Source organism: Lithobates pipiens, unplaced genomic scaffold (assembly GCF_037356315.1).
Source record: "Lithobates pipiens isolate NorthernLeopardFrog02 unplaced genomic scaffold, aLitPip1_a1.2 Scaffold_3, whole genome shotgun sequence".
NCBI classification, from domain to species: domain Eukaryota; kingdom Metazoa; phylum Chordata; class Amphibia; order Anura; family Ranidae; genus Lithobates; species Lithobates pipiens.
In genome coordinates, this window is record NW_027507790.1 from 132,942,403 (window position 1) to 132,969,102 (window position 26,700).

General features: G+C 39.7%; 1 protein-coding gene across 1 annotated transcript in view; it reads right to left on the reverse strand.

Annotated features, from left to right (window-relative positions):
- Positions 1-26,700, reverse strand: part of MAN2A1 (mannosidase alpha class 2A member 1) — a 215,037-nt gene that overhangs the window by 92,524 nt on the left and 95,813 nt on the right. Inside the window, exons 7-12 of the mRNA XM_077462300.1 lie at positions 25,579-25,765; positions 18,249-18,426; positions 12,470-12,672; positions 6,298-6,483; positions 3,486-3,600; positions 1,566-1,633 (exon numbers count right to left, since the gene is read on the reverse strand). Of these exons, the coding sequence (XP_077318426.1) occupies positions 1,566-1,633; positions 3,486-3,600; positions 6,298-6,483; positions 12,470-12,672; positions 18,249-18,426; positions 25,579-25,765 (937 nt within the window). The remainder of the gene's footprint in view (positions 1-1,565; positions 1,634-3,485; positions 3,601-6,297; positions 6,484-12,469; positions 12,673-18,248; positions 18,427-25,578; positions 25,766-26,700) is intronic.

Consider the following 26,700-nt stretch of genomic DNA (forward strand, 5'->3'; position numbering starts at 1 on the left):
AAAAAGGGCGGACTGTACCCTTGTACAGGGAAATCTTTCGAACGGCTTGCCAGCTGCGTCCCTGTAGACGCGATAGGAGTCCCCCACGACCTGAAGCCGCGCTCGACTCGGAAGGGGTGGCAGTACCTGGTGGGGTAAGTAAACCGTTCGACCCGCCCGACATGCAGACGTTGGTTTCGAACGGTTTGAACCCAGCTTTCTCCAAACGAAGCCCCTGCTTCTTTCAACCGGGTTCTTTAACAAAAAAATGGCCACAGCCTCCCCGACTGATCGGCCTGGTTCCTTGCACAGTGTCTCCCCGCCGGAGGAAACACTAATAACTGAGGTCCGGCAGGGGAAGTAAGAATTTATGGGCTGGCGCAGTGTTTCCAGAGGAAGAGGAGTCGTCTATCTCTCATAGTGGCTGTCCTGAAAGACGATTAGGGAAAAAAGGGTTAAAAGAAAATTGCTGCTGCCAATTGATTTCAATGGGTAGGGGCGCATTAGGAGCAGTGTATACACCGCTCCTAAAGCGCTTCAAAGAAGCTGCTTGCAGGACTCTTTTACATCCTGCAAGCGTAGTGCCCAGTATGAAAGCACTTGGGCTTTCACACCGGGATAGCAGATGAGGCATATTTCAGGCGCTTTACATGTGCTACTTTTAGCGCTAAAGTGCCTGAAAAATGCCTCCAGTGTGAAAGTGGTCTAAGGTTCTTCCATTGCAGGATGGAACATCTGACTGCCACATCACATTTCAAAAATGTTTAATCAGGTTCATATTGTCTTAAGAGAAGTTTATTCATCCAATTTTTTCCTAGTGTACATAACCCATAGTTCAGATATATTCAGGATATTACATTTAGCTATTAAAGACAGTAAAGAAAATGAAACAAACTATTGAATCTAATGGTTTGGGGTACAATACATGGTGAGCTGTCATCTGAATGGCAAATCTTGTCAGCATTTTTGCAATTATTGGCATTTACAGAGATATTTTGTTTGTTTTTTTATTTCAGTGAACCATGATTTACAGGAATATTTCCAAAAACCATGAACTGAGCTTGGAGTACCAGAAATGAAGACATGGGGAAGTATGAGGAAACACATTTTCAGCAAAGATCTAATACCAATCAAATCAGCAAATGTGGAAATCAACATAGCCAATATGGAGTTGAACCTATGTGATTATTTTTTTTAAATTCTGATAGCTGAAAATAATTTCCAGTGCTAGTAAAAGAAGGGCAACCATACAATCTCCAAATTGTCACTGCTGTGAAAAATGAGTTTGAGCACTAAAATACTTATCAGCTGACATAACAGATCTATACAAGACTGATACACTGACTTTGGAAAAGCCAAATATTTCACCACTTATGGTCTGCTTTAAAACTCAAAATTTGGGACGCAAACATATAAACAAAATTAGGCTTGTAACAGAGGACTACGAAAATGTGACTGGAATCATAGTTCTGTAATGAATTGAGATTCATTTTTGTATGTATGCCAAATACAAAATACTTTTTTTTTTATTGAGAATTAGGAGAAAGCTTATTTTTCAGCACAATTAATAGCTTAAATGCACTCACCTTGGATGGCCTGTGACTTTAATAACTGTCTTTTGTGGTAATGCATCCTGAGCTTTCTGTACTTCATCCTAGAATATGAAAAACAGGATGAATGCAACTCAGAGCCTGTTTATTAATGATTATTTGTAGTCTCTAGTTACAGTGTATTGCATAACACTTGTTTATACTGAAAAAAAGATTGTTATCTAGAGAGCAGTCATTTCATATTGCAAAGAAAAATATAAATGAACGGTCATAAACAGGTCTAGCAATAACAGAAAAGTATGTACAATTCAGTTTTAAAAACGTGCCCCCGTGGCTCATTAGGTCCCAAACGTTCAATATATTTCACCTATACTGTATGTCAGTATTTCTCAAATCTAACCCTATGGTACCACCCAACAGATCTTATGTTTAGCCCTAAATCACAAGCAAGATGAAAAATACTTGTACACATTTTACAGCTTAAGGCCCGACTCCTTTTTTGAGGAAGAGTTAACATTTCTGCATTCAGTGGGGAGATCTGTCCCTGTGACATCAGTACAAGAAATAATGGGAGGGGGTGGGTGTCAGTTGGAAAGAGGCATCGGCAGCTACATTAAAATAATTGTCAAATGTTCTAACATTTTTCACGCTTCAATTTTTTTCTATTTTTGCCTGTGTCACCATTGGATAGATTCCCAATTGTATCCTGGTCCTCTCCTAACATGAAGTGAGGGAAAATCTCGCTAACAGGGACACCTGAAAGAGGTCATAACCTGCTGCCCCGCTCTAAAAATAAATTTGGACTTGAGCTTTAAATAGCTTTGCTGAACTTGGCAAAAACGTCTTTTCAGATGAAATGAGAACCTCATTAGTCTTATGCCCTGTACACACGGTCGAACATTCCGACCACAAAAATCAGTCAGATTTTTTCCAACGATTTTGGCCGAAAATTGTGTTGCATACACAGGGTCGTACAAAGTTGTCGGAAAATTTGATTGTTCAGAACGAGGTGATGTTCGCCGCGTACGACGGGACTACGTAGAGGCCAGTAGCCAATAGCTTTCGTCTCGTAATTTATTCTGAGCATGCGTGGTACTTTGTCCATCGGAATGCTCTACAAAACGGTCGGAAAAAGTCAGATCGGACTTTTTTTTTTGATTTTAGATCCAGCTCTTAAACTTTTTCCATCTGCACTTCCGACGGAAAAAGTCGGATAGAGCCCACACACGAACAGATTTTCCGACATAATCCGTCGGATATTTTCTGTCTGAATTTCCGATCGTGTGTACAGTGCATTACTGTGTCCTGCATTGGGAAGATTTCCTTGCGTTTACTGTCCTAGTAGCTACAACTATCCCAAGACGTGAGGAAAATCTTTTCAAATTAAGCAGGGACAATAAATACTTGACAGGGGGCCCAAGTCTTACAATCCATACTAAAAAAATAGGTTTGGAATTTTTTTCGGTCTGTGTCACTTGGAGAGATTTATGGCCAGTAAATGAGAAAAAAGTATCCACAACCTGAACATAGACAGCAATAACAGTTTGACAAAAGTTTTAACTCCCACATCCTATCATCAGCTGTAAAAAAAATATTACCATTTCAAAATGAAAAACTACAGGCATTTCTGAAGGGTTAATACTTTCACTCCCCTCGCCCCCCTCCCCCAGGCCACCACCACCAATGCCATCCATCTCCAAGGTTTTCATGAAATCGGTGTTAAGTATTAGAGACACAGCTTGGCCATGCCAATGGCTCCCACTGCATTCAGTTTCCTGTGATACCAGGAAGAGAGCCAGGCACGGTACTACTTTGAGAGAGGACTCAGGTGTTTTGAGGGGGGGGGGGGTAATATGGTGGTGCGGATTGCAGAGAACCTTTTTGAGTTTATAACCACTTTAAGGCTGATATGTGAAATTATGGATATTTATCTTCCATCTATAACAACTAACCCACCATACTGAAGAATGGAGTAGAGGGGTTGTAGCTGTACATGTCTTTATTCTTCAGAATAAGAAGATGTGCTGAATCTACTATCACTCTCTTCAGGTTGAGCAGCGAGTGGTACAGCCTGTGCATTTAACAAAAAATATAGGAAAAAAAAATTAACAAGCAACACAATGACAAAACAATACATTAGGCAGAATGATGTCACCAGTACATCCACTGTCCCACTATAACAGTAATAAAATATAGTAATAGTATAGTAAATTTAACATTTAAAAATATTAGTTACCATTGTCTGGTCTCTCTAAAGCAGTGATGGCGAACCTTGGCACCCCAGATGTTTTGCAACTACATTTCCCATGATGCTCAACTATACCGCAGAGTGCATGAGCATCATGGGAAATGTAGTTCCAAAACATCTGGGATGCCAAGGTTCGCCATCGCTGCTCTAAAGCAACCTTGCTTGCTTGGTGCCATTTCCCTCCTTTAAATAGAAGTCACATGTACAGAACTGAGGAAGGGGATCTGGTTGTATAGAATAAATGGCCAACTCCCATGCTATACTTTGGCAGCTGCCAAATTCAGCATTAACAATACATACAGTAAGTGCTGAACTGTAAATGAACATAAATTAGACACTGCTCGAGCCCTGGTTGGTGGTGACTGATATCTCCTCCAACCAAAAGGTATGTTTAAGCATTACTTTATTGTTGGGGGGAGGGGGAGGGGGAACAAAAAAAAAACAAGGATAGGGGCTTACTCATATTTTAGACTTAAAGCTCAACCCCAGCATTGTGTAGCAGCAACGGATTTACAACAAAGTCTTCACGGAAAAGCATGGAGAGAAAGCAAGTAGTAGGAAAAGAAGAGTTCGTCTTACAAGTATACCTGTGCCAAGGTGAACAAGCACATACATATTCTTAAAAAGCAGTTTAATAGTATTGAAACAAGCTAAGGCCCCTTTCACACTTGTGCGACTTGGCACTGCAAAGTCGCATGGCAAGTTGTACCCCATGATTTCAAATGAGTACCATTTATATCTTTGCGATTTCAAGTCCCACCAACTTCAACGTAGTTCCTGTACTACTTTGGTTAGACTTTAATGCAAGTTACATAGGCATTCTCTGAAACTGTGGTGGCAATCTTTAAAGATCACAACAGACTCTAAAGACCGGTTTCAGTAGATTTTAAGTTAGAAGCACCTGACATTTAAAAGCGACAGGATCTGTTGGTTTAGTGCCTTTGCTGTGAATTTCTCCACACTGCTTATACTTTAAGAAGCTGAACGAGGGCTTTTTTTTGTAAATACAATATCATTAATAGTTAATTGCAATCAAAATCAAGTTTTCCAAGGAGTATACCCTCATGACAAGATAAAGGAACCTTTGTTTTGGGAGCTTGTCATAACATCTAATACTGGTAGCTACTGAAGTTAGTATTCTCAATTACTTAACCCATTTGGTCCCAAAAAAAACCCCCCAAAAAACAAAAACATATTACATTATTGAATAATTATTATATTATAAACTTTATCATACCCGGGATGTCTGCTCGACTCTGGTTTGAACAGATTTAAGAGAGTTATTCCTAAGAATTACAGGACTACAATATAAAACGCCAAATTTCCATGCAAAATAATTGTACCGCTTTCAGCACCTAAAACCAGAACTAATCATACCACCAGGGAGGTTAAAAGAAAACCACACAGTATCTTCAGTGACTACACATCGGTGTTGATTTATTAAAACCGAAGTGTGTAAAATCGTTTGCAGCTGTGAATGGTAGCCAGCTTCTAACTTCAGCTTGTTCAATATAGCTTTGACAAAAAAAAAAAAAATACACAAGCTGGAAGCTTATTGGTTTTGATGCAGAGCTACACCAAATTTTGCACTCTCCAGTTTTAGTAGATCAACCCCAGTGCATTTTATTGAAATATTCACCTGAAAATTTTTGGTGATACACTTAGTCGTACTGTGCCATATTTTAATTACTGCAATTCATATACATGAAGGATGAGATTGTACTTTGACATTTTTTATCTAACAACTTCATTATTTGGTAAAGAGCTCTTGGACCCACCCCATTGTGGATTTTACCAGTTAGACAAACTGGCTATAGATGGATCGAAATTAGACTGGCTCAGTATGGACTGATCGAATTTCGATCCATCCGTAGCGGTTCCCTTGAACGTGTGGGATGAAGGCATCAGTTCATTTTTTATTTACCCTGCTGGGTGAATGAAACAAAACCGATTTGGTTGTATATCATGGAGTGTGGTATGCATCATTTGTAAAGGACCCCTGCAGTGTGGTCAGAACCACTGAGATAAGATAAGCCACATATAGGGGAGTTCTATATTTAGTCAGATTAGAAAATTTGCATTTAAAAAGTAACTAAACCTCAATAATGAACTTTTCTTGCGTGGTCTCTTTTTGTCTGGTAAACATACTACTGTAAGTTTTGTTAAGTGAGTTAATAACTTTATATACTTTCTGCCTGTGCTGCACTTCTACAAGTTACATTGTTCCCAGCTCTCTTGGACTACAAAACCCACACCCTCTAAGAATTGGAGAAAGGGGGAAAAAAAATAAAAAAAATATGCAGCCACCTACTACATATTTTCTTAACTGGGTAGGCAAACATTTCTGTAAACTATTTTAGTTATAGGATATAATATTCTTAATCACAAAGCATGATCTTCCAGAATATCTTTAATATCTATTAAACACAAACAATTGCTGAAAGTGCTGCAAGAAGATGCTGGCAACCGTCTTGTAAAAGAATATTACATTTTATTTGTAAGAGTACCAATTGTATTTACCTTGTGCCATAATCCACCACCACCCAGTCTTTTGCTGTTCCAGTGATGGCGTCATGGTGCTGGAAAAGTCCCATGTTTCTCCTGGCTTCTGTTAGTAATTTATAATGTTCTGTCGATGGAAAAGCTGACAGTTTGTGGTTTCTCTGAGCTTGCACAATAGCTAGAGAATACAGTATTTCTGCAGACCTGAAAGTGAAAGTATAATATAAGTAAACATTTGTCTCCTATTGTCACACATCTCAGTGGTAAGGCCTCAGCTCAGCTTCTCGCTGCTGTGGTGCACGATGCTGAAATTGGCAGGGTGAAAGAATGAGTAATGCTGAACCTTTATTTTTCCTTAAGTTTTATAATTACAAAGTAAACCTGATGAAAAGAACGTATAACCTTTACACATCTACTGTATGCATTCAAATTACCTGCCATTTTAGAATTGAAGGCATAGGACTTTCAAGACCTACGAGCCGAATTGGTAGATCATCTTTGTTATCAGTACAACACAGGGCAAATGCTGCTCATGCAAAATGTGCCATTAGAACAAAAGGTATGCATATACAAGGTTGCAGCATTATAAATGGGCGGTTATAAGGGCACATGCATAGAAAAGGGTAAGACAACAAGGGGGGGGGGGGGGATATAGATATATATATAGATATATATACACACACACACACACATACACACACACACACACTGACTGTGCAAAGTGCAGAAACCAATCATGACAACATTTAAACACTTATCTCATCTGACTATAGGAAACTCAAGTGTGGTTGCTGTGGTTTACCCAGCTTTTTACACATGTATTGCATTGTCTTAATGAATGCAGGATTTCCTTTATAGCTAAATACTTTAGAACAGGGGTGTCCAATCTTTTTTTCAAAGAGGGCCATATTTGATGTAGTGAACATGCGTGAGGACAGACCATTTTGTCTGACATTCTTTGAACCATTAAAAATCGGTCTAAGTGTGTTCGTTCAAGAAATAATACACTGCCCAACAAGAATTCTCTTGTCTTTGTGGCTGTGTGAGAGTAAAGAGATGAGCTCGGGCATGTTATTTGGATATACCGTATTTACTGGTGAGTAGCACGCACCTTCACTTTAAGAGGGAAGTTTCAGGAAAAACTTCAAAAAAATTTAAATAAAGAACTGTGAAGCAAAATAAGGGTCAGTGACCATCTGCAGACCCCCAATTGCCAGGAATGCAGTGCCCACCATTGCCAGGAATGCACTCACCATTGCCATCAGTGCAGCCTTGGAGAAGACACGGAGGGGGCAGGACGAACGCAAAAGAACAGGAGAATCTCCTGTTTACACAGCGGCCCCATGGCGGAGACTGTACTTCCTATTTGTACCGCCTCCTATTTATGAGGCAGCCAGTCTGAGCCTAAATATATCTTTTGTGGTGCTGGGAGATCATCGGGGACAACAAAAGATATACATGTTTAGACAACCAGGTGGGCCATTCAAAATTGGACCAAGGGGCATGATTGGCCTGCGGGCTGTACTTTGGACATACCTGCTTTAGAATAATGTGCATCTTTTACATGAACCTGTATGAATACTGAGCCTCAACACTAAACTGTTTACCAAGCAGAAATAAGTATAAAGAAGGACTTTTCAGTTTATCCTACATCTTTCCAGTGGAACCCATTGCTAATGCCTTTTCATCACATTAAAGAAAAAAAACAAGCCCGCCCTGGCATTTATCCCATAATACAATGCAAAGTGCCAGAGCCCCCTCTCAGTATGCTTAAAGAGTAACTCCACTTTGTAGAGAAAAACAATCCCCTCTGGGTGACAAATGTACATGGCAAGGATTTTAACAAACGTTGCACAAACTACCTGCTTCTGCTCTCAGGGAATAGCTCTTTGATAGATCATGTTTTGTGCAGGACTGATTCTGAATAAGAATGCTTTTTTCATTTTTGATCAGTTGATGCACTTGCAATGCTCTTATGAGGAAATTGGCAGTGTCTGCATTCCTTTCAAAGTGATTAACCCTTTAGGACAGTGATGGCAAACCTTGGCACCCCAGATGTTTTGGAACTACATTTCCCATGATGCTCATGCACTCTGCAGTGTAGTTGAGCATCATGGGAAAAGTAGTTCCAAAACATCTGGGGTGCCAAGGTTCGCCATCACTGCTCTAGGAGTATCTCACCAAAACTGAAATGTTTGCTGCGGAGGGCTAAAACATGGCTTGTATCTTAATGCAGACTTCTGGGAAAATCAGTGAGCTGACCGCACAAGCAAGAAATTACATCTGAGGATGTTCTGTACAACTGCGTACAAAATGCCTCTAGGTTGCCATATTGCATTTCATTTTATAGAAAATTCGTGCAGTTGCAGATTGAGAAGGAAAGGCAATTTTAATAACATTCAATTATAACACAACGTGTCACAATTTTAAACACAAATTTTCCAGAGATTCCAGAGAGGTTCTGCGACACCCTCTTCCCTTTGACAACAGGATCAGCTCCTATTCACTAGACAAGGTTTGCGTAGTAATGGTTAACAAAAACGAGGCTTGGCTTCTGCGAATAATGCGCATGCATGGGAATTATTGCCAGGGATACATACTGAGGGTGGAAATAAAGTATTGTACAGACGCAGAAGGCAGGTGTTATAATGGTGACTGCAATGAACAAGTTGGAGTGTTCACAAATTCTTTATTACTGCAAGCAAGAGTTTTTGGAGCATACTAGATTTATTGATATATTGATGAAATGTTGTCACATTGTTAATGTTTACTACCGATTTATGCTGTCACATGACCTGCCTGTCTGCAGGGAAACATAAGCAGAGGAGCTTCTAGTCCTCTGCTGCTGATCTCGTGTTCAAAATCCCCCAAAAATCGTCTTTGGAATACAGAGTAATAAATAAAAATAAAGTTTTAAATTGGCATTTAAATATACATTTGAAATTATTTTGTGGAAATAACATTGTGTGGGTGGATTTCTGCATTGACCCTGTGTCTTGGAAATTAGTGGAGCTTTCACCTCCCTCTTATCTACATGTAATATCCCGCCCCTATTGTGTTTAGCTGGTTAGTGGGCATGGAGGGGGAGGGAGTGGGCTGTCATTTACCAATGTGTATACTCCTACATGTGTGGCTCTATAGTTGCATGGGCTGCTCAGATGTGATAGGGAGGAAATGCTCAGCATAGACACTCACTAAAAACTGAGCATGTGCAGAGTTGCCAACACTGCTCTGCAAAATTCCTAACTGAATTAGGAACATGGACAGAAGGTAGAGAGCAGAAGGATCAACCAGGTTATTTGCAGAAAATGGATCCTATAGTGACTGAGTATGAATAGCATGTAATACACCACTTATTGATTGTTTTTTATGATGTGAGTTTAGTGACACTTTAAAGTCAAATGCAAAGTACATAATCATATCAATGTATTACCTGTATAAGTGAAAAAAAAAAATCTAGCCATATACTGCATGCATATGCATAAACAGTTAAGTTACACAAACAACTGAAGGTAACATTCTTTAGAAGAACCTCACCATAGAGTTCTGCCTTTTGGAATACTAATCTAATGTCCTTGAGAATTATCCAAGGCTGTGACAATTGTGAAAAGACATATTAGGCAGCCTAAGGCTGGATTCACTCCTATGCATTTTTTGTGATTTTTGCATTTTGCAGATTCGTACTACAGTCCATTTACCATGGTTTCCTATGGAACACGTTCTGTAGTACAAATCTGCAAAAAGCACTAAAAATGCATAGATGTGACTCGAGCCTAAGAAGCCATTTATGAGCTTTGTTCTTGCAGCACATTATTCATAAAGGCAAATAGGGAATATAATATCACCTTACTTGCAGGAAGGAATTATTTCAATCAAAATACAAATAAAAAACATAACCATGCCTGTTTAATTGCATTTATATGACTCCCTAATTGAATGTAACACTAAAAACAAAACAAGTAATAAGTACATTTTAGTGTAGCAAGTTTATTGTATCATCAATTACAGAAAATTCTGAGCAGCTGGAAAAATTGGAGGCATTATAAAAGCCCCAAATATTTATATTAAAGATGATGTATGCATCCATAAAACTCAGCCCAATTGTTTCTTTCCTGTTAAGTGCCAAGATTCCATAATTACAGGTTACAGATCTGTACAGTAGCATTAACAGATGGAACAGAATCTATCTTTGAAAGTTGTACTAATCAATATACCTTTCAACTACCGTATATACTCGAGTATAAGCCGAGATTTTCAGCCTCTTTTTTGAGGCTGAAAGTGCCCCCTCGGCTTATACTCGAGTCGCCGCTGTCTGACTGCTCGATCAGCGTATCGAGCAGACAGACGGCGGACATTAATTTTCAAAAGCCGCGCCTCCTTCTCCGCCTCCGCCTGTGATAGGCGGAACACTGAATTTCCCAGCAGTCAGTGTTCCGCCTATCACGGACATCCGCTCATTCTCATACTACGGACGAGTATGAGAGGATGTCTGTGATAGGCGGAACACAGGCTGCTGGGAAATTGAGTGTTCCGCCTATCACAGGCGGAGGCGGAATTTTGAATTGTAGAATGGCCGCCGAGAAGAGCGGCGATCCATCGGCACGGGACGGAGGAGGCACGGCACGGCACGGGACGGAGGAGACACGGGACGGAGGAGGCACGGCACGGGACGGAGGAGGCACGGGACGGAGGAGGCACGGCACGGGACGGAGGAGGCTCGGGACGACGGCGGCTCGGGACGGAGGCTTGGGACACAGGTAGGCTGGACACACACACAAGGCTGCACGGACACACACACACACACACACACACACACACACACACACACACAGGGATGGATGGATGGATGGATGGATACACACACACACACACACACAGGATGGATGGATGGATGGATACACACACAGGGATGGATGGATGGATGGACACACACACAGGGATGGATGGACGGACACACACACAGGGATGGACGGACACACAGGGATGGACAGCCATGTCTCACCCTCGGCTTATACACGAGTCAATAAGTTTTCCAGTTTTTTGGGGGTAAATTGGGGGCCTCGGCTTATACTCGGGTCGGCCTATACTCGAGTATATACGGTAATTTAGCACTTTATGCAAGGTTCACTCCACTATGGATTTACCCATGGCGAATGCACTGCTTCACATCCACTGTTTATTTCAACGTTTTCATGTTCCATCATTTACAGCGATCAATTCAGTGTATGCATGCAACATCCTACATACAATAGGGTACATACATCATCCTGCTCTTTACTTCATTACACATGTATATATAAAATGCCTTGACCTAGAATGACGCAGCCATTGATGTCTGAAAAGTGTGAACTCCCATCTTACAGGCTTTCAAGATCAGTGTCAGAAGCAGGAAGATAGCCTTACCCCAAATAGCCTTAAATTCAGTTTTTATATTTCAATCCTCTCAAATTTGCCTTCATAAAACTCAGCAATAAATATTTTCCTGTATTTTAATGTATTACAAACACCTTGTTTATTATGTACCGTAATTAGTGCAGATGAGGCAAAGGGCAGGGACCACCACCATGAGTTACACATTTGAACTTGATTTAGGATGTATGAAAGCATTAGAAAATCAAGTAAAAATGATTTTTTTCGGCTTCCAGTTGCCTTTGCCACTAACAAAAAATAGTTGCAATTGGTGCCAAGTTGAAAGTAAGCTTGTCATGACAGAAGTGCAGGTGATGCAATGGCCGACTTTCTACTGCATTTTAGTTAGCTGGTTCTTATGCTGACCCTGTGGATTAAAGGGGTCATGAGAGAGTAATGGAGCCTGCCATTACTGAATTCTCATTCTGTAAATTCCTGTCTTGGCACCATTCTGGAATATGATTGCAGAGATCTCAGGTTTTTTTTTTTTTTTTTTTTAAGTTTTGCAACCAAAGATCCCAGGTCTGGTCTTTCTCCAATTGCCATTGAAGGTCTTTGACCTTCTGTAATTGATAAAATAGTTATATATTTTTCTTAATTTGCTGAACTCTAAATGAAAAAAAAAAAAAAAAATATATATATATATATATATATATATATATATATATATATATATATATATATATATATATATATATATATATATATATATATATATATATACATACATATATATATAAAAAAAAAAAACACACACCAACATAAAACACCAACAACTTGCCTTAGTTGAGATTCCATGACTCTTTCGAGACGTTTGTAGAAAGGCCGGGAGGTAAAGTATCCACTCCAGTAGTGATCATCTCTATCTGCATAAGTGAAGAAATCCCCACTTAATACTGGAAAAAATGAAGGGCCTTTGGATTCATCAATGCTGGTGATCTTCCGGACAGCTTCGAAATAATCGGACAGTGTACCAAACTGTGCCTAACAAAAAACAAAACAAAAAAAACACAGTAGTATCAATATGAAGTAAAAGGAAATGCTAATGTAAACTAATCACCAAGAGAATGAGTTCCACAGGTTTTCACTAAAACTGGTATATATATATTCTCTCGACAATTCTATAACCTATTATCTTTGCGGATACTGACTAAACAGTAACAAAAAGATAGCTGCTAGTAAGGCAACTTCCAGATATACATAGCTCCTATCTCAGTCCTGCCTGTGGGGTACTTCCAGGTTAACTGGAAAGGTACATGTATTACACAATTCACCTTGCCTAGACCAATGCATTGCAGTGTGCAGATCCCGATTAGCCAGTTGCGAGGGTCAGATGCCGTCGGGGGTTTACAGGATGAGATGGGGCATGTAGGTGGGCTCTAGAACCTTAAGGAATTATTGGCTTTCAGAAAGTCAGTTATATATGATTTTCAAGGAGAGGAATCAACCAGCTAGTAGAATTCTTACTTTAGTTTGTTGATCCCTTGCTCAGGTCTCCTTAAAAATCTTTTTACATTTTTAGATTATAAGCTCCAATGAGGAAACTGTTGGTGCTATATAAACCCTGTATAATAACAACAATAATTATAATAGAAAAATTACAAATAAAAGCAAACAAGGACATCTACTGGATTCTTTAGAAACCAGATAAAAAAAAAAAAAAAAAAAAAAGGAAATTTTCATTTTCTAACACTTTTTTTCAGAATACATCACAGAACACAGAGGCGTGTATACTCATTGCCTACTTAAGTTATGCTGTTACCTTCAGGTGAATGGTCACTGGCAAGAAAAAACAAAACAAAAAACACACAAACAAACTGACAGAGGTCCCAGCCCAGGCATGACCCCCTCCTAGCTCTGCTAGGCATTAGTTTAAAGTGGAAGTAAACTCCCCTATCGTTTTCAGCCAGGGAAGCTGCCATCTTTGCCTTGGTTTAATCTTCAACTGCTATGGTGCTGCACATGTGATTCGTTATGACACCAGCCATTGGATGGTTTGATAGTTTGGCTGAGAGCACAGCCAATGTGCAGTTAGCATTCCCGGCATGCCTCCATGGATGCAATCCATGGGTTTACTTCCACTTTAAGACACAGGAAGAGTTTACAATCTCCTTTACTTCAGATATCCAAAAAAGTCAACATGAGGGGAGGGGAAAATGGCAACAAAGCCAACATACCCAAGACTCAAAAATAGAATCAGGGAGAACCCTGATAAATATTTTACAGGATGAGATGGGGCATGTACTGTAGGTGGGCTCTAGAACCCTAAGGAATTGACTTTCAGAAAGTCAGTTGTTATATAAGATTTTCAAGGAGAAGAATCAACCTGCTAGTAGAATTCTTACTTTAGTTTGTTGATCCCTTGCTCAGGTCTACTTAAAATTTGTTTTTTAAATTTTTAGATTATAAGCTCTAATGAGGAAACTGTTGGTGCTATATAAACCCTGTATAATAATAATAATAATAATAATTATAATAGAAAAATTACAAATAAAAGCAAACAAGGACATCTACCGTATTTGCCGGCGTATAAGACGACCCGGCATATAAGACGACCCCCTAAAAACCTGCACAGTTAAAATGTTTTGCCCGTACTCACCGTTTAAGACGACCCCCGATTCCAAGGCTTCCGACGCTTCATATCCCTCTTCTTCTTCGTTCTTGCTGGAGCCATTTCCTTCTTCCTTCTGGTGCTGGAGCCAATCACGGCGAGCAATGTATTCTATTAATGAATACAAAGCCTGCTGGGATTGGCGGAGGCTGTTACATCATCAGCCCGCGCCTCACTCTCAAAGCCAATCGGAGCAGGCTACTGTGTGTAGCCTGCTCGGATTGGCAGAGATTGCTGCTCCAATCCGAGCAGGCTCTGTATTCATTTGAATACATCGCTCACTGGGATTGGTTCAGTGGTATATACTGTATGTAGCCGAAGCTACATACAGTATTACCGGACAGCCAGAAGGCATCCCAGCAGCGGACCCAGCGTATAAGACGACCCGTCCTTTTTGCTCAGTTTTTTTAAGTGTAAAAGGTCGTCTTATACGCCGGCAAATACGGTACTGGATTCTTTAGAAACCAGAAAAAAAAAAAAAAAAAAGAAGAAATTTTCATTTTCTATAACACTTTTTTTAGAATACGTCACAGAACACAGAGGAGTGCATACTCATTGCCTACTTGGGTTAGGCAGAGGTCCCAGCCCAGGCATGATCCACTCCTAGCTCTGCTAGGCATTAGTTTACAGTCTCCTTTACTTCAGATATCCAAAAAAGTGAACATGAGGGGAGGGGAAAATGGCAACAAAGCCAACATACCCAAGACTCAAAAATAGAATCAGGGAGAACCCAATAGAGCTGCCCCCGAAAACTGGCATGGTGTGATCATCTACCTGGTAAAACTTACAAATTTACAAATTTTGATATTTAATAGCCCAAGATGAACTAACAGTTCTACTTCATAGTGAAACAAAGGGATTGTATCGCTCCAGGCAAATCAACAGGTCTCCACTGCTATAAAAGCAAGCCAGGTGCCAGCCTTGGTCCAGAGCCAAAACATGCAGAATGATGAAGAAAAGGGTGGTGACACTTTCAGCATAAAATTATTGTTTTATTGAACTTCCATCAAAAACGAGGCCATGACATGCAGCTGTCCTTGTTTTTAATAGAATTTTAATAAAACTATTTTATGCTGTCGCCACCCTTTTCTTCATCATTTAACAGTTCCACTTCCCTCTTGTCTTCTGAGTCCTCTAACAGTTCACATGAACTCTCACTTCGTTCCAGCCGTGTCAGTTTCCTGGAGAACATTTGGCCACACAAGGACAACTTGACTTTTTCAGCGGGCATGTTTCCAAGCTAGGAGACATGGGTTCCAATATCGCAGTTGTATACCTTTCCTTTTTGGATAGATCTGCAGCTTAGACATTTCTAGATCCCCTTCCCCATTTCAAGTCTCTGTGCACTAAAAATTTCCCTCAGACATCTGATCTCAAAACTCTACTCATATTTGTTTATATCTATGGTACTTATATAGTGCCATCAATTTACACAGTGCTTTACACATACATTGTACATTCACATCAGTCCCTACCCTCTCAAGGAGCTTACAATCTAAGGTCCCCAACTCACATTTATACATACAGATACTAGGGACAATTCAGACAGGATCCATTTAACCTACAAGCATGTCTTTGGAGTGTGGAAGGAAACCGGAGTACCTGGAGGAAACCCAAGCAGTCACAGGGAGAAAATGCAAACCCCAGGCAGGTAGTGCCGTGGTTGGGATTTGAACCAGCAACCATCTTTACTGCTAGGCAAACGTGCTATCCACTACATCACTGTTTATAAAGATTTTCCCTCCAAAGCAGAATCCACATGCTCAGCTTGGGTGAAGGATTTAGGCCATAAAGATCTATGAGCATAAAAGGATCATTAAATGTCACGATTCAAGAAAGCAAATTCTAGATCAGATCTAAGTGGTAGATCTGGCTGTAGACAACAGACATAGCCACAGCTATGCAAGTGGGGGCAACGTTCTCTGTTAGGAGGATTTGTGACCAGTACTAAAGGACTTGGGGGGGGTTTAGTTCTTATGGAACTAGGATGTTGACATTTGATAAAAGCCCAAGGCTTGCTGCTTCTGAATGTAATGTTTCTTGGATTCCAAAAGGTGACACTGGTTTCTGACCTGTCACATTCACCTTCTTCTTAAAGAGGAGTTCCATCCAAAAGTGGAACTTCCGCTTTAAGAACTTCTGACCCCCTGATATGACACATTTGGCATGTCTTTTTTGGGGTAGGGGGGTGGGTGGATACCTAGGTTATGACAGGTACCTGGCTCCCACTCCCGCTGCCTAGGCGACTCGAGTGGAAGTTTATCTCTACCTCCCTCCCTGAAATCTTCTGGGACATGTCACAGGTCCCAGAAGACTGCCCGGCCATTTGGGACGTACATGTGCAATGGGCTGCGAAGCCGAAAGCTGTCAAAGCCAGGTGCGCACACTAGTGATGCCAGTGCGGGGGGAGAGAACTGGGGCTTCGGGTGGCTACATCGCTGGAACATGGGATAGGTGAGTGTTTATTAAAAGTCAGCAGCTACACTTTTTGTAGCTGTTCACTTTTAAAGCGGAAGTAAACCCATCCATAAAACAGTTTCATTTCCGGCACTATTGATTGTGCTCTCAACCAAACTGTCAAACCATCCAAATGCTGGTGTCATAACTGATCCCATGTGCATTATCATGGCAGTTGTAGAATAAACAGAGGCAAAGATGGCAGCTTCCATAGCGGAAAAGGATATGGGGTTTTACATACACTTTAACACAACACAGAAACAGTTGGAACTCCGCTTAAAGGGGTAACAGCAAGCTTTAACCCATAGTCACCTTATAAATGAAGGCAAAGGATGGTCCAAACAAGAATTTGTAGGCCTTCAAAGTGCCGCTTCTCGATATGCTTCTTGTAGAAAGTGTACACAAACTTTGTCCAGATTTCAAGGGATTGGCAAACTCCCACCGAATGCAGTGCATGCTACAGAGCCACTTCTACCAAAACACCTTAAAGGGGACCTCTAATCTCTTATTTGTGACATCTTTAAATACCATGACTTCATTCACAGGGACCGCCTGGGTCTTATTCAAGTATGAAATAGCCTAGTGCACAGCCAGAGAAACGTATTTCCTGTAGAAAGTACAGTAGATGAGTGTACCTGGGTTTTAATGGTTTCTGCCAGTTCTGTGCTGAGGGCACTGCTGTAAATGTTCTGATGTCAAAGGGAGTAAGCAAAACGTGTCCCGTCTGCTGCATTAAGTTTCCTTGGTCGACCACCGTCTACAGACCTCAACATTGCCTGATCAATGGTGTCCTCAATGCAGAGAAATAGATACTTATCCATCATGCCATACCATCACGGAGGCGTGTCATTGACCCCGAATTTATTCTGCCGCAAGACAACAACCCCAAAACATACAGCCAATGTCATTAAGAACTATCTTCAGCATAAGGAACGATGGATGAGTCCTGGAAATGATGATTGGGGCCCCCCACAGAGCCCTTATTGCAACATCAAGTCTGTCTGGGATTACATAAAGAGACAGAAGGATTTGAGGCAGCCTACATCCACAGAAGATATGTGGTTCGCTCTCAAAAATGTTTGGAACTACCAACTTGACAAGTTCCTTCAAAAACTGCACTGTGTACCTAGAAGAATTAATGCTGGTTTGAAACCAAAGGGCAGTCACAATATTGATTTGATTTAGCTTTTTCTTCCGTTTGCTCACTTTACATTTTGTAACTATAAACAATTAAAATATACATTTTTAAAAGCATTCTTACTTTACAACATTTCTTCACACTTCATCCATTCATCAGCAAGGATACGAGCTAAAAACTTAACTGAGCTGAAAGGGATTATGCTTAGAAATAGATTCATGCTTTTTTTTTTGCAAAAGAACATTCACCTGAATAGTCATGCATTTAATCCGATTGAAAATGCTGCATTCACTCAAACAGTGTACCATGAAAAAAAAAAATGAAAAAAAAAAGACCTGTAATTACATAACCTACCTTAACATGGAGTTCAGGGTGAGAGTTCATGTAATCAAACAGTTTTTGATAGTTCTGGTATTGCTGATCCCACTCTGAGCTATCACTGTAGCGAAAGTCATCACCCAATGGGACCAAAAGTACATTTGTGCGGAAGAGCTTTGACTTTTTTCTGTACTGATCTAAAATCATCCATGCTCTGCAATGAGATTCAGGGAGAAACAAAGAGGTAGGATTTAGGAAATGGTTTACCTGGTAAAATAAAAATGGACATATTTACAGTAAAAAATAAAAAAATAAAATAAAAAATAAAAAAAAGTGTATACATTTGGCAGCGCATCACAGATCTTACGCCTTCAGTTCAATTTTTGTTTATCTGAATTATATGTGATCTATCAGAACACAATAGTTTAAGTTGAAGGAAAAATATATACATAAAACTATTTTTCATAAATAAAAAAAAATGATAATTGGCATGTGCGTATATATTCCCCCATTTGTTATAAAGCTCATAAAAAGCTCTGGTGCAACCATCTTCAGAAGCCACAAAATTAGTGAAATGATGTCCACCTGTGTGCAATCCAAGTGTCACATGATCTGTCATTACATATACACCATCAAATCGATCATAACCAAATGGACAGAGCATGGCACAACAGCAATCCTGCCAAGAGACGGCCGCACAAGAAAACTCACGGAACGCTCAAGGAGGGTATTAATCAGAGAGGCAGCACAGAGACCTAAGGTAACCCTGGAGGAGCTGCAGAGACTGGAGTATCTGTGCAGAGGACAATAATAAGCCGTACGTTCCATAGACTTGGGCTTTATGGAAGAGTGGCCAGAAGAAAGCCATTACTTTCAGCAAAAAACAAAATGGCACGTTTTCAGTTTGCGAAAAGGCATGTGGAAGACTCCCAAAACGTATGGAGGAAGTTGCTCTGGTCTGAGGAGACTAAAATCAGACTTTATGGCCAAAGAAAATGCTATGTCTGGCGCAAACCCAACTAGGGCTGAAACAACTAATCGATTAATTTCTTAATCGATTACTATTTTCATAATCGATTAATCGGCCAGTAACATAATGGGGTTGAAAAAAAAAAAAAAAAAAAAAAAAAAAAAAACTCAAATGAGCCCTTTATAGTACAAAAATAGCAAATCGCTACTGTAAATACACCTTTCACAGTTCTACCGTTTAAAAAAATGAACCCCTTACATTAGTGATTATCTGCTTTTTGTTGTAGCATAAAGGGCTACTTTTCGTTTTTTTAACCCCATTATGTTACTAAACGTCTTAGACCTGGTTCATATCTGTGCTTTTTGCAGAAACACACTACAGTTCATTTACATGGTTTCCTATGGGACACGTTCACAGCTATGCTTTTTTCAGCCACTGTGTATTTGGAAACGGTCAGGGACTTCTTTTTTAAACACAAAACAATGCTTTTTTGGTTCAATGTACTTCAATGAAGAAGCTGCAGAAAAGCATGTAATGGGTTTTGCAGCAAATTGTGTTTTTTAATCTGCCCAACAAATTGTCCAAAAAAATAATAATGCAAAAACTCAAATCACAGCAAAATCATGTGCGCAAAAATCAAAACGCACAGCAAAAAGCACTGCAGAAACAGATCAAAAGCAAACTGCATACCGAGGCTTATGCTGGCCACACGGATCAATTTTCAGACGAAAAATCTTTGTACATTCGCTGAAAGAATGTTGTTTTGAAATTTTCACTTGTTTTTAACATTCTGTTTTTAAAATTAGTGTAATTTCTGAACGAAAACCATATCCACTGTCTGAAAATTCCTTTCACCAAGCAGTTTTCCATTTCCAAATTTTCCCGTCACTGTGGTTGAAAATGAACATCGATTTGACCCGACTAACGATTAGAAAACCGAACGTTCTTCAAATTACATTTTTTTTTTAGGGAAATTCTCCTCTAATAGTATATACAGTATATCTCTTCTGTCTGTTGTTCTCAGAGTGGATTAGAGATTTTTCTCTCTAACCATATAGTTGGTCATTTATATTTACCACTGCATAGAGATATTTAAGAATAAATTGCTTTTTTTTTTGTTTTTTTTGTTTTTTTTAACGTTGCATATTAACTAAATTATACACCACTTTTTTTTTTTTAAGGTTATTAACCGATTAATCGAAACAATAATGGGCCAACTAATCGATTATGAAAATAATAGTTAGTTGCAGCCCTAAACCCAACACATCACCCAAAGAACACCATCCCCAGAGTGAAACATGGTGGTGGCAGCATCATGCTGTGGAGATGTTTTCAGCAGTCGGGACTTGGATACTGGTCATAGTTGAGGGAGAGATGGATGGTGCTAAACAGATATTCTTGAGTAAAACCTGTACCACTCTGTGTGATGTGTGGCTAGGATGGAGGTTCACATTCCAGCAGAACAATGACCCCAAACACACTGGTTTAAGGGGAAGTAAATGTGTTGGAATGGCCTAGTCAAAGCCCAGACCTCAATCCAATAGAAAATCTGTGGTCAGACTTAAAGATTGCTGTTCACAAGTGCAAACCATCCAACTTGAAGGAGCTGGAGCAGTTTTGCAAGGAGGAATGGGCCAAAATCCCAGTGGTATGATGTGGCAAGCTCAAAGTCTTCTCCAAAGCGACTTGGAGATGAGATAGCCGCAAAAGGTGGCACTACAAAGTATTGACTTTAGGGGGGTGAATGGTTATGCACATTGACTTTTTCTGTTATTTTGTCCTATTTTTTTTTTGTGAAGCAAACAACAATCTTAAAAGTTGTGGGCATGTTCTGCAAATCCTCAAACAATCCATGTTGATTGCAGGTTGTGAGGCAACAAAACACGAAAAATGCCAAGGGGGTGAATACTTTTGCAAAGCACTAATATTATAATAAATATATACACACACGTATACACATACATGCATACACACACACACACATACGCAAACATACATACAGTATCTAACAAAAGTGAGTACACCCTAACATTTTTGTACAGATATATATCTTTTCATGTGACAACACTGAATAAATTACACTTTGCTACAATGTAAAGTAGTGAGCGTACAGCTTGTATAACAATGTAAATTTGATGTCCCCTTAAAATAACGCAACACAGCCATTAATGTCTAAACCGCTGACAACAGCGAGTACACCCTTAATTTAAAATGTCTAAATTGGGCCCATTTAGCCATTTTTCCTCCCCGCTGTCAAGTGACTTGTTAGTGTTACAAAGGTCCCAGGTATGAATGGGAAGTAGGTGTGTTAAATACTCTCATACTGGTCACTGGAAGTTTAACATGGCATCTCATGGCAAAGAACTCAGAGGATCTGAAAAAAGAATTGTTGCTCTACATAAAGATGTCCTAGGCTATAAGAAATTTGCCAATACGCTGAAACTGAGCTGCAGCACGGTGGCCAAGACCATACAGCAGTTTAACAGGACAGGTTCCACTCAGAACAGGCCTCGCCATGATTGACCAAAGCAGTTGAGTGCACATGCTCAGCGTCATATCCAGAGGTAGTCTAATAGACGCATGAGTGTTGCCAGCATTGTTGCAATATATAGCCTGTCAGTGCTCAGACCATATGCAGCACACAGCATCAAATTGGTCTGCATGGCTGTCATACCAGAAGAAAGCCTCTTCTAAAGATGATGCACAAAAGTCTGCAGTCTGCTGAAGACAAGAAGACTAAGGACATGGATTATAGGAACCATGTCCTGTGGTCTGATGAGACCAAGATAAACATTCAGTTCAGATGGTGTCAAGCGTGAGTGGCGACAACCAGGTGAGATGTACAAAGACAAGTGTCTTGCCTACAGTCAAGCATGGTAGTGGGATTGTCATGGTCTGGGGCTGCATGAGTGCTGCTGACACTGGGGAGCTACAATTCATTGCGAAAAGCATCACGAATGTCAACATGTGCTGTGACATACTCAAGACCATGATCCCCTCCCTTCGAAGACTGGGCTGCGGGTCAGTATTCCAAACCCAAACACCTCCAAGATAATCACTGCCTTGCTAAAGCAGCTGAGGGTAAAGGTGATGGACTGGCCAAGCACATCTCCAGTCCAAAACCCCATTTAGCATCTGTGGGGCATCCTCAAAACGGAAGGTGGAGGAGTGCAAGGTCTCTAACATCAACCAGCTCTGTAATGTCGTCATGGAGGAGTGGAAGAGGACTCCAGCGGCAACCTGTGAAGCTCTAATGAGCTCCATGTCCAAGAGGGTTAAGGCAGTGCTGGAAAATAATGGTGGCCACACAAAATATTGACACTTTGGACCCAATTTGGACATTTTGACTTAGGAGTGGAATGTACTCACTTTTGTTGCCAGACAACGGCTGCGTGTTGAGTTTTGAGGGGACAGCAAATTTACACTGTTATACAAGCTGTATCCTCACTACTTTACTGTTTTTATTGTAGCAAAGTGTAATTTCTTCAGTATTGTCATTAGAGCTGCATGATTCTGGCCAAAATGAGAATCACATTTTTTTGCTTAGAATAAAAAGATCACAATTATCGCGACGTAAAATCTTTCACATTATGCAAAAAAAATTGGGCTAACTTTACTGGTTAGTTTGCATTGCATTTGAAAGACCGCTGCGCAAATATAGTGCGACAAAATACTGAAGCCACCATTTTATTCTCTGGGGTCTCTACTAAAAAAATGTATATATATATATATTATAATGTTTGGGGGGGGGGGTCTAAGTAATTTTCTAGCAAAAAAAATAAAAAATTATTTTAACTTGAAACCAACAAATGTCAGAAAAAGGTTTAGTCTGTAAGGGGTTAAACTTTTCTCATTTACAAAACAAAGTCTATTCCTTTGACAAATTGTTACAATGTTTATACTTAAGTTCCACTGCTGAAGAATGTTGTTATTCTTGGCAGACTGCCCGGTTTTTTCCTTCCTTTTGACTGCTGTGGCTTCAGAAGAGCAGAGAGAATTCTTTGCATAGAAAGAATCGTGAAACACTTTTGTCAAGATCGCAATTGGGGAAAAAATTGCGATAGTGATTCTCGATGATCGTGCAACTCTAGCTGTCACATAAAAAAATATAATAAAATATTTACAAAAATGTGAGGGGTGCACTCCCTTTTGTGAGAAATTCTAAATAAACACACACATATATTTATTAGTGTGTGTGTACAATATATATATATATATATATATATATATATATATATATATATATATATATATATATATATATATATATATATATATATATATATATATATATATATATATATATATACACACATATATATACACATATATACACACACACATATACATATATACACACACACACACACACACACACACTAGCTCCCTCATCGTCTCCTCCCATGCTCGCCTCCAGGACTTTTCCAAAGTTCCTACTTTATTAGCTTTTAGGTGATCCCTGAAAACCCTTCTCTTCAGAGAAGCCTACCCTACCCACACCTAATAACTGTATTTTCATTTTCTCCATCAGCTCACCCCCACAGTTATTACCTTTTTTGTTTCAACTTGACCCTCCCTTCTAGATTGTGAGCTCTAACGAGCAGGGCCCTGTAGTCCCTCCTGTATTGATTTGTATTGTAAGTGTACTGTCTTTCCCCCCCATGTTGTAAAGCGCTGCGCAAACTGTTGGCGCTATATAAATCCTGAATAATAATATTTTATCTATATCTATTATATATATATATATATATATATATATATATATATATATATATATATATATATATATATATACACACACACACACACACACACACACACACATATATATACACACACATACATATACACACACACACATATATATATATATATATATACACACACATATATACATTTATTTATATTTAACACACACAAGAGCTGCACAATTCTGGCTAAAATGAGAATCAATTTTTTTTTGCTTAGAAGACAGATCAGGATTCTCTCAATTCTCGCAGTGTAACATCTTTCACATAAAAAAAAAAAAAAAAAAAAAAAAAAAAAAAATTGGGCTAACTTTACTGTTTCGTTTTTTTTTTTATTCATTGAAGTGAATTTTTTCCCCCAAAAAAATTCATTTGAAAGACCGCTGGGCATATACAGTGTGACAAAATATTGCTGCAATTGCCATTTTATTCCCTAGGGTCTCTGCTACAATATATATAATGTTTTGGGGTTCCAAGTATTTTTCTAGCAAAAAATATTGATTTTAACTTAAGAAGTGTCAGAAAAAGATTGACTTTAAGTGGTTAAACTTCCTGCATTTACACTTGTTGAAAACTTGGCAGTCTGCCAGGATTATTTATTTACACAGTTCTATCCTTTTGGAAGCTTAGTTACAGATGCAAGTAAAAAAAAAAAAAAAAAAAAAAAAAACTTGGCAGACTGCCCGATGTTTTCTTTTGACAGCTGAGTGAGCAGATAGTTTCTCCACTTGTTTATCTGAAAGAATCAACCTCTGCAGGAGAGAACCTCAGAGGGGGTGAATCGAGATCACGATTTTTTTTTTAATGATTAATTGTGCAGCTCTAATATATACACACACACACACATAGAAAATCGAGATCTAACATGAGAACATACATAGAAAAATCTTTGACTTTGACTAGTCCACTTTCACACAACTGTTTCGATCAAGTCCATCGGTCAGTTTTTTTTTTTTTTTTAGGTGGACCTGATCAGACAGTCCATTTACCCCTATGGACCTGCGGGTGTAAAACAGACTTGTTCGTTTACACCCACCTACCTGCAATCTGGTCCATTAAAAACAAACACAAGGCAACCCGTCCTTCACATAGGTGGATCGTATAGGGGTGAGAAGGCTGTAAAAGCGTAGTCTGTTTACAACCGCCCATAGAGCACAGCATGCTCTACCCGTATCTGATGTGCATAAACCTGTCATCCATTCACTCTGCTCTGATCAGCAGGGAACGTTAGAGAGGATCTCCTGCTGATTGAAATGGACCTTACTTTTAATTTTTAACAAAACAGAATGTACTTTAGCATTATTGGTCCTATAAGTAGGCAGCCTGAGAGCTCCAAAACAGATGGCACACTAAAGTTCTGTTGGACGAACATTTTTTTCCTAATGGTTTACTAGGTGAACTCAAAGAGAAACTAGTTTGTGCAACCACTGAAGCGACAGAAAAAAAAAAAAAAAAACGGGGGGGGGGGGGGGGATTGCCACAGCTGAATTTGACAATTTATTTTTAATTTAAAGAAGAAATATCAAGCAGTACCTTGTCCCATATTCCCAAGTGCGTTGTAAAACTAAAAGTGATAGACTGTTGGTGCACAGCCACTTTACACCACAGATAGCAAGGAGAAAAAATATGGGTTAGAAGAAGGTAATACCTGTGTTCTACGTTGCCATCATGAATGGATTCTGGGGGCACTCTCCACGGGCAGTTAACCCTACCACCAGGCAGACGTTTGAAATCAAATTGACAGCATATTTTCGGGTCAGGACCACATGTATGAGGAATGTCATAGCTGTAGAAAGGCATCATATGGCACAAAATGTCGGTGCTACTCCCCAAATCTATAATTAAAATAAAGTGATCACTAATGAACTGCTACAATGAATGTGGTAGAGCATGGAGAACCCTAAAATGACAACTGTCTCAAATAGGAAGAAAATAAAATCAACAGTGAAATTTCACTCAATTAGTCAACAGTATTGGTTGTATGTGGGTGCATAGGCCTGTAGCTTCATATTATGCATAATACATTATGAAATTGTAAACAATGGTGCAGCTATACACATAGCAGTTCATTTTTAATTGTTCAGCATTTTATAAAGTGAAACCATTGCTCATATGCAAGTCCCCAGCAATCTGCTGTTCACCAATTTAATGGTTTTCCCTTTTAAATTGGCCCAACTATTGAAACTGCGGTGGGCAGTTGCAAGGCATTTCAATTCATTTCAACTGCCATGTCCATATGAATGCTTAAAACTAAAAGAGAAAGAAAAAATAAATCAAAGCCATCCGTGAACTGTTCGAATTCATGCAATGGTTTCCTTTTATTCAAATTAGAAAGCCTCCAAATTGGCAAAGGTTTGGCCAGCATAAGAGCCAGAGGCGTAGCTAGAAACCTCAGGGCCCCAGTGAAAGAAACCATGAAGGACCCCTGACCTGTAGTATGATAGGGGGCAGTGTGACAGGAGGGGGGGTGGGGGGTAGTGTGACAGGAGAAGGGTATCTGAGAAGTGTGACCGGAGGGGTGGGATATCGTGACAAGAGGGGGGCAGTGTGACAGTAAAAGGGTACCTGGGAAGTATGACAAGAGGGAAGCCGTGTGATAAGAGCAGTGTAAAACAAGGAAGAAGTGTTAAAGGAGGAGGGCCGTCTAACAAGAAGGGGCAATATGACGAGGGTAATGTGACAGGAGGAGGGTAAAAATATGACAAAAGGGGGCAGCGTGACGAGGGGCAGTATGACAGGGGGGTATTGTGACAAGGGGGGCAGCGTTGTG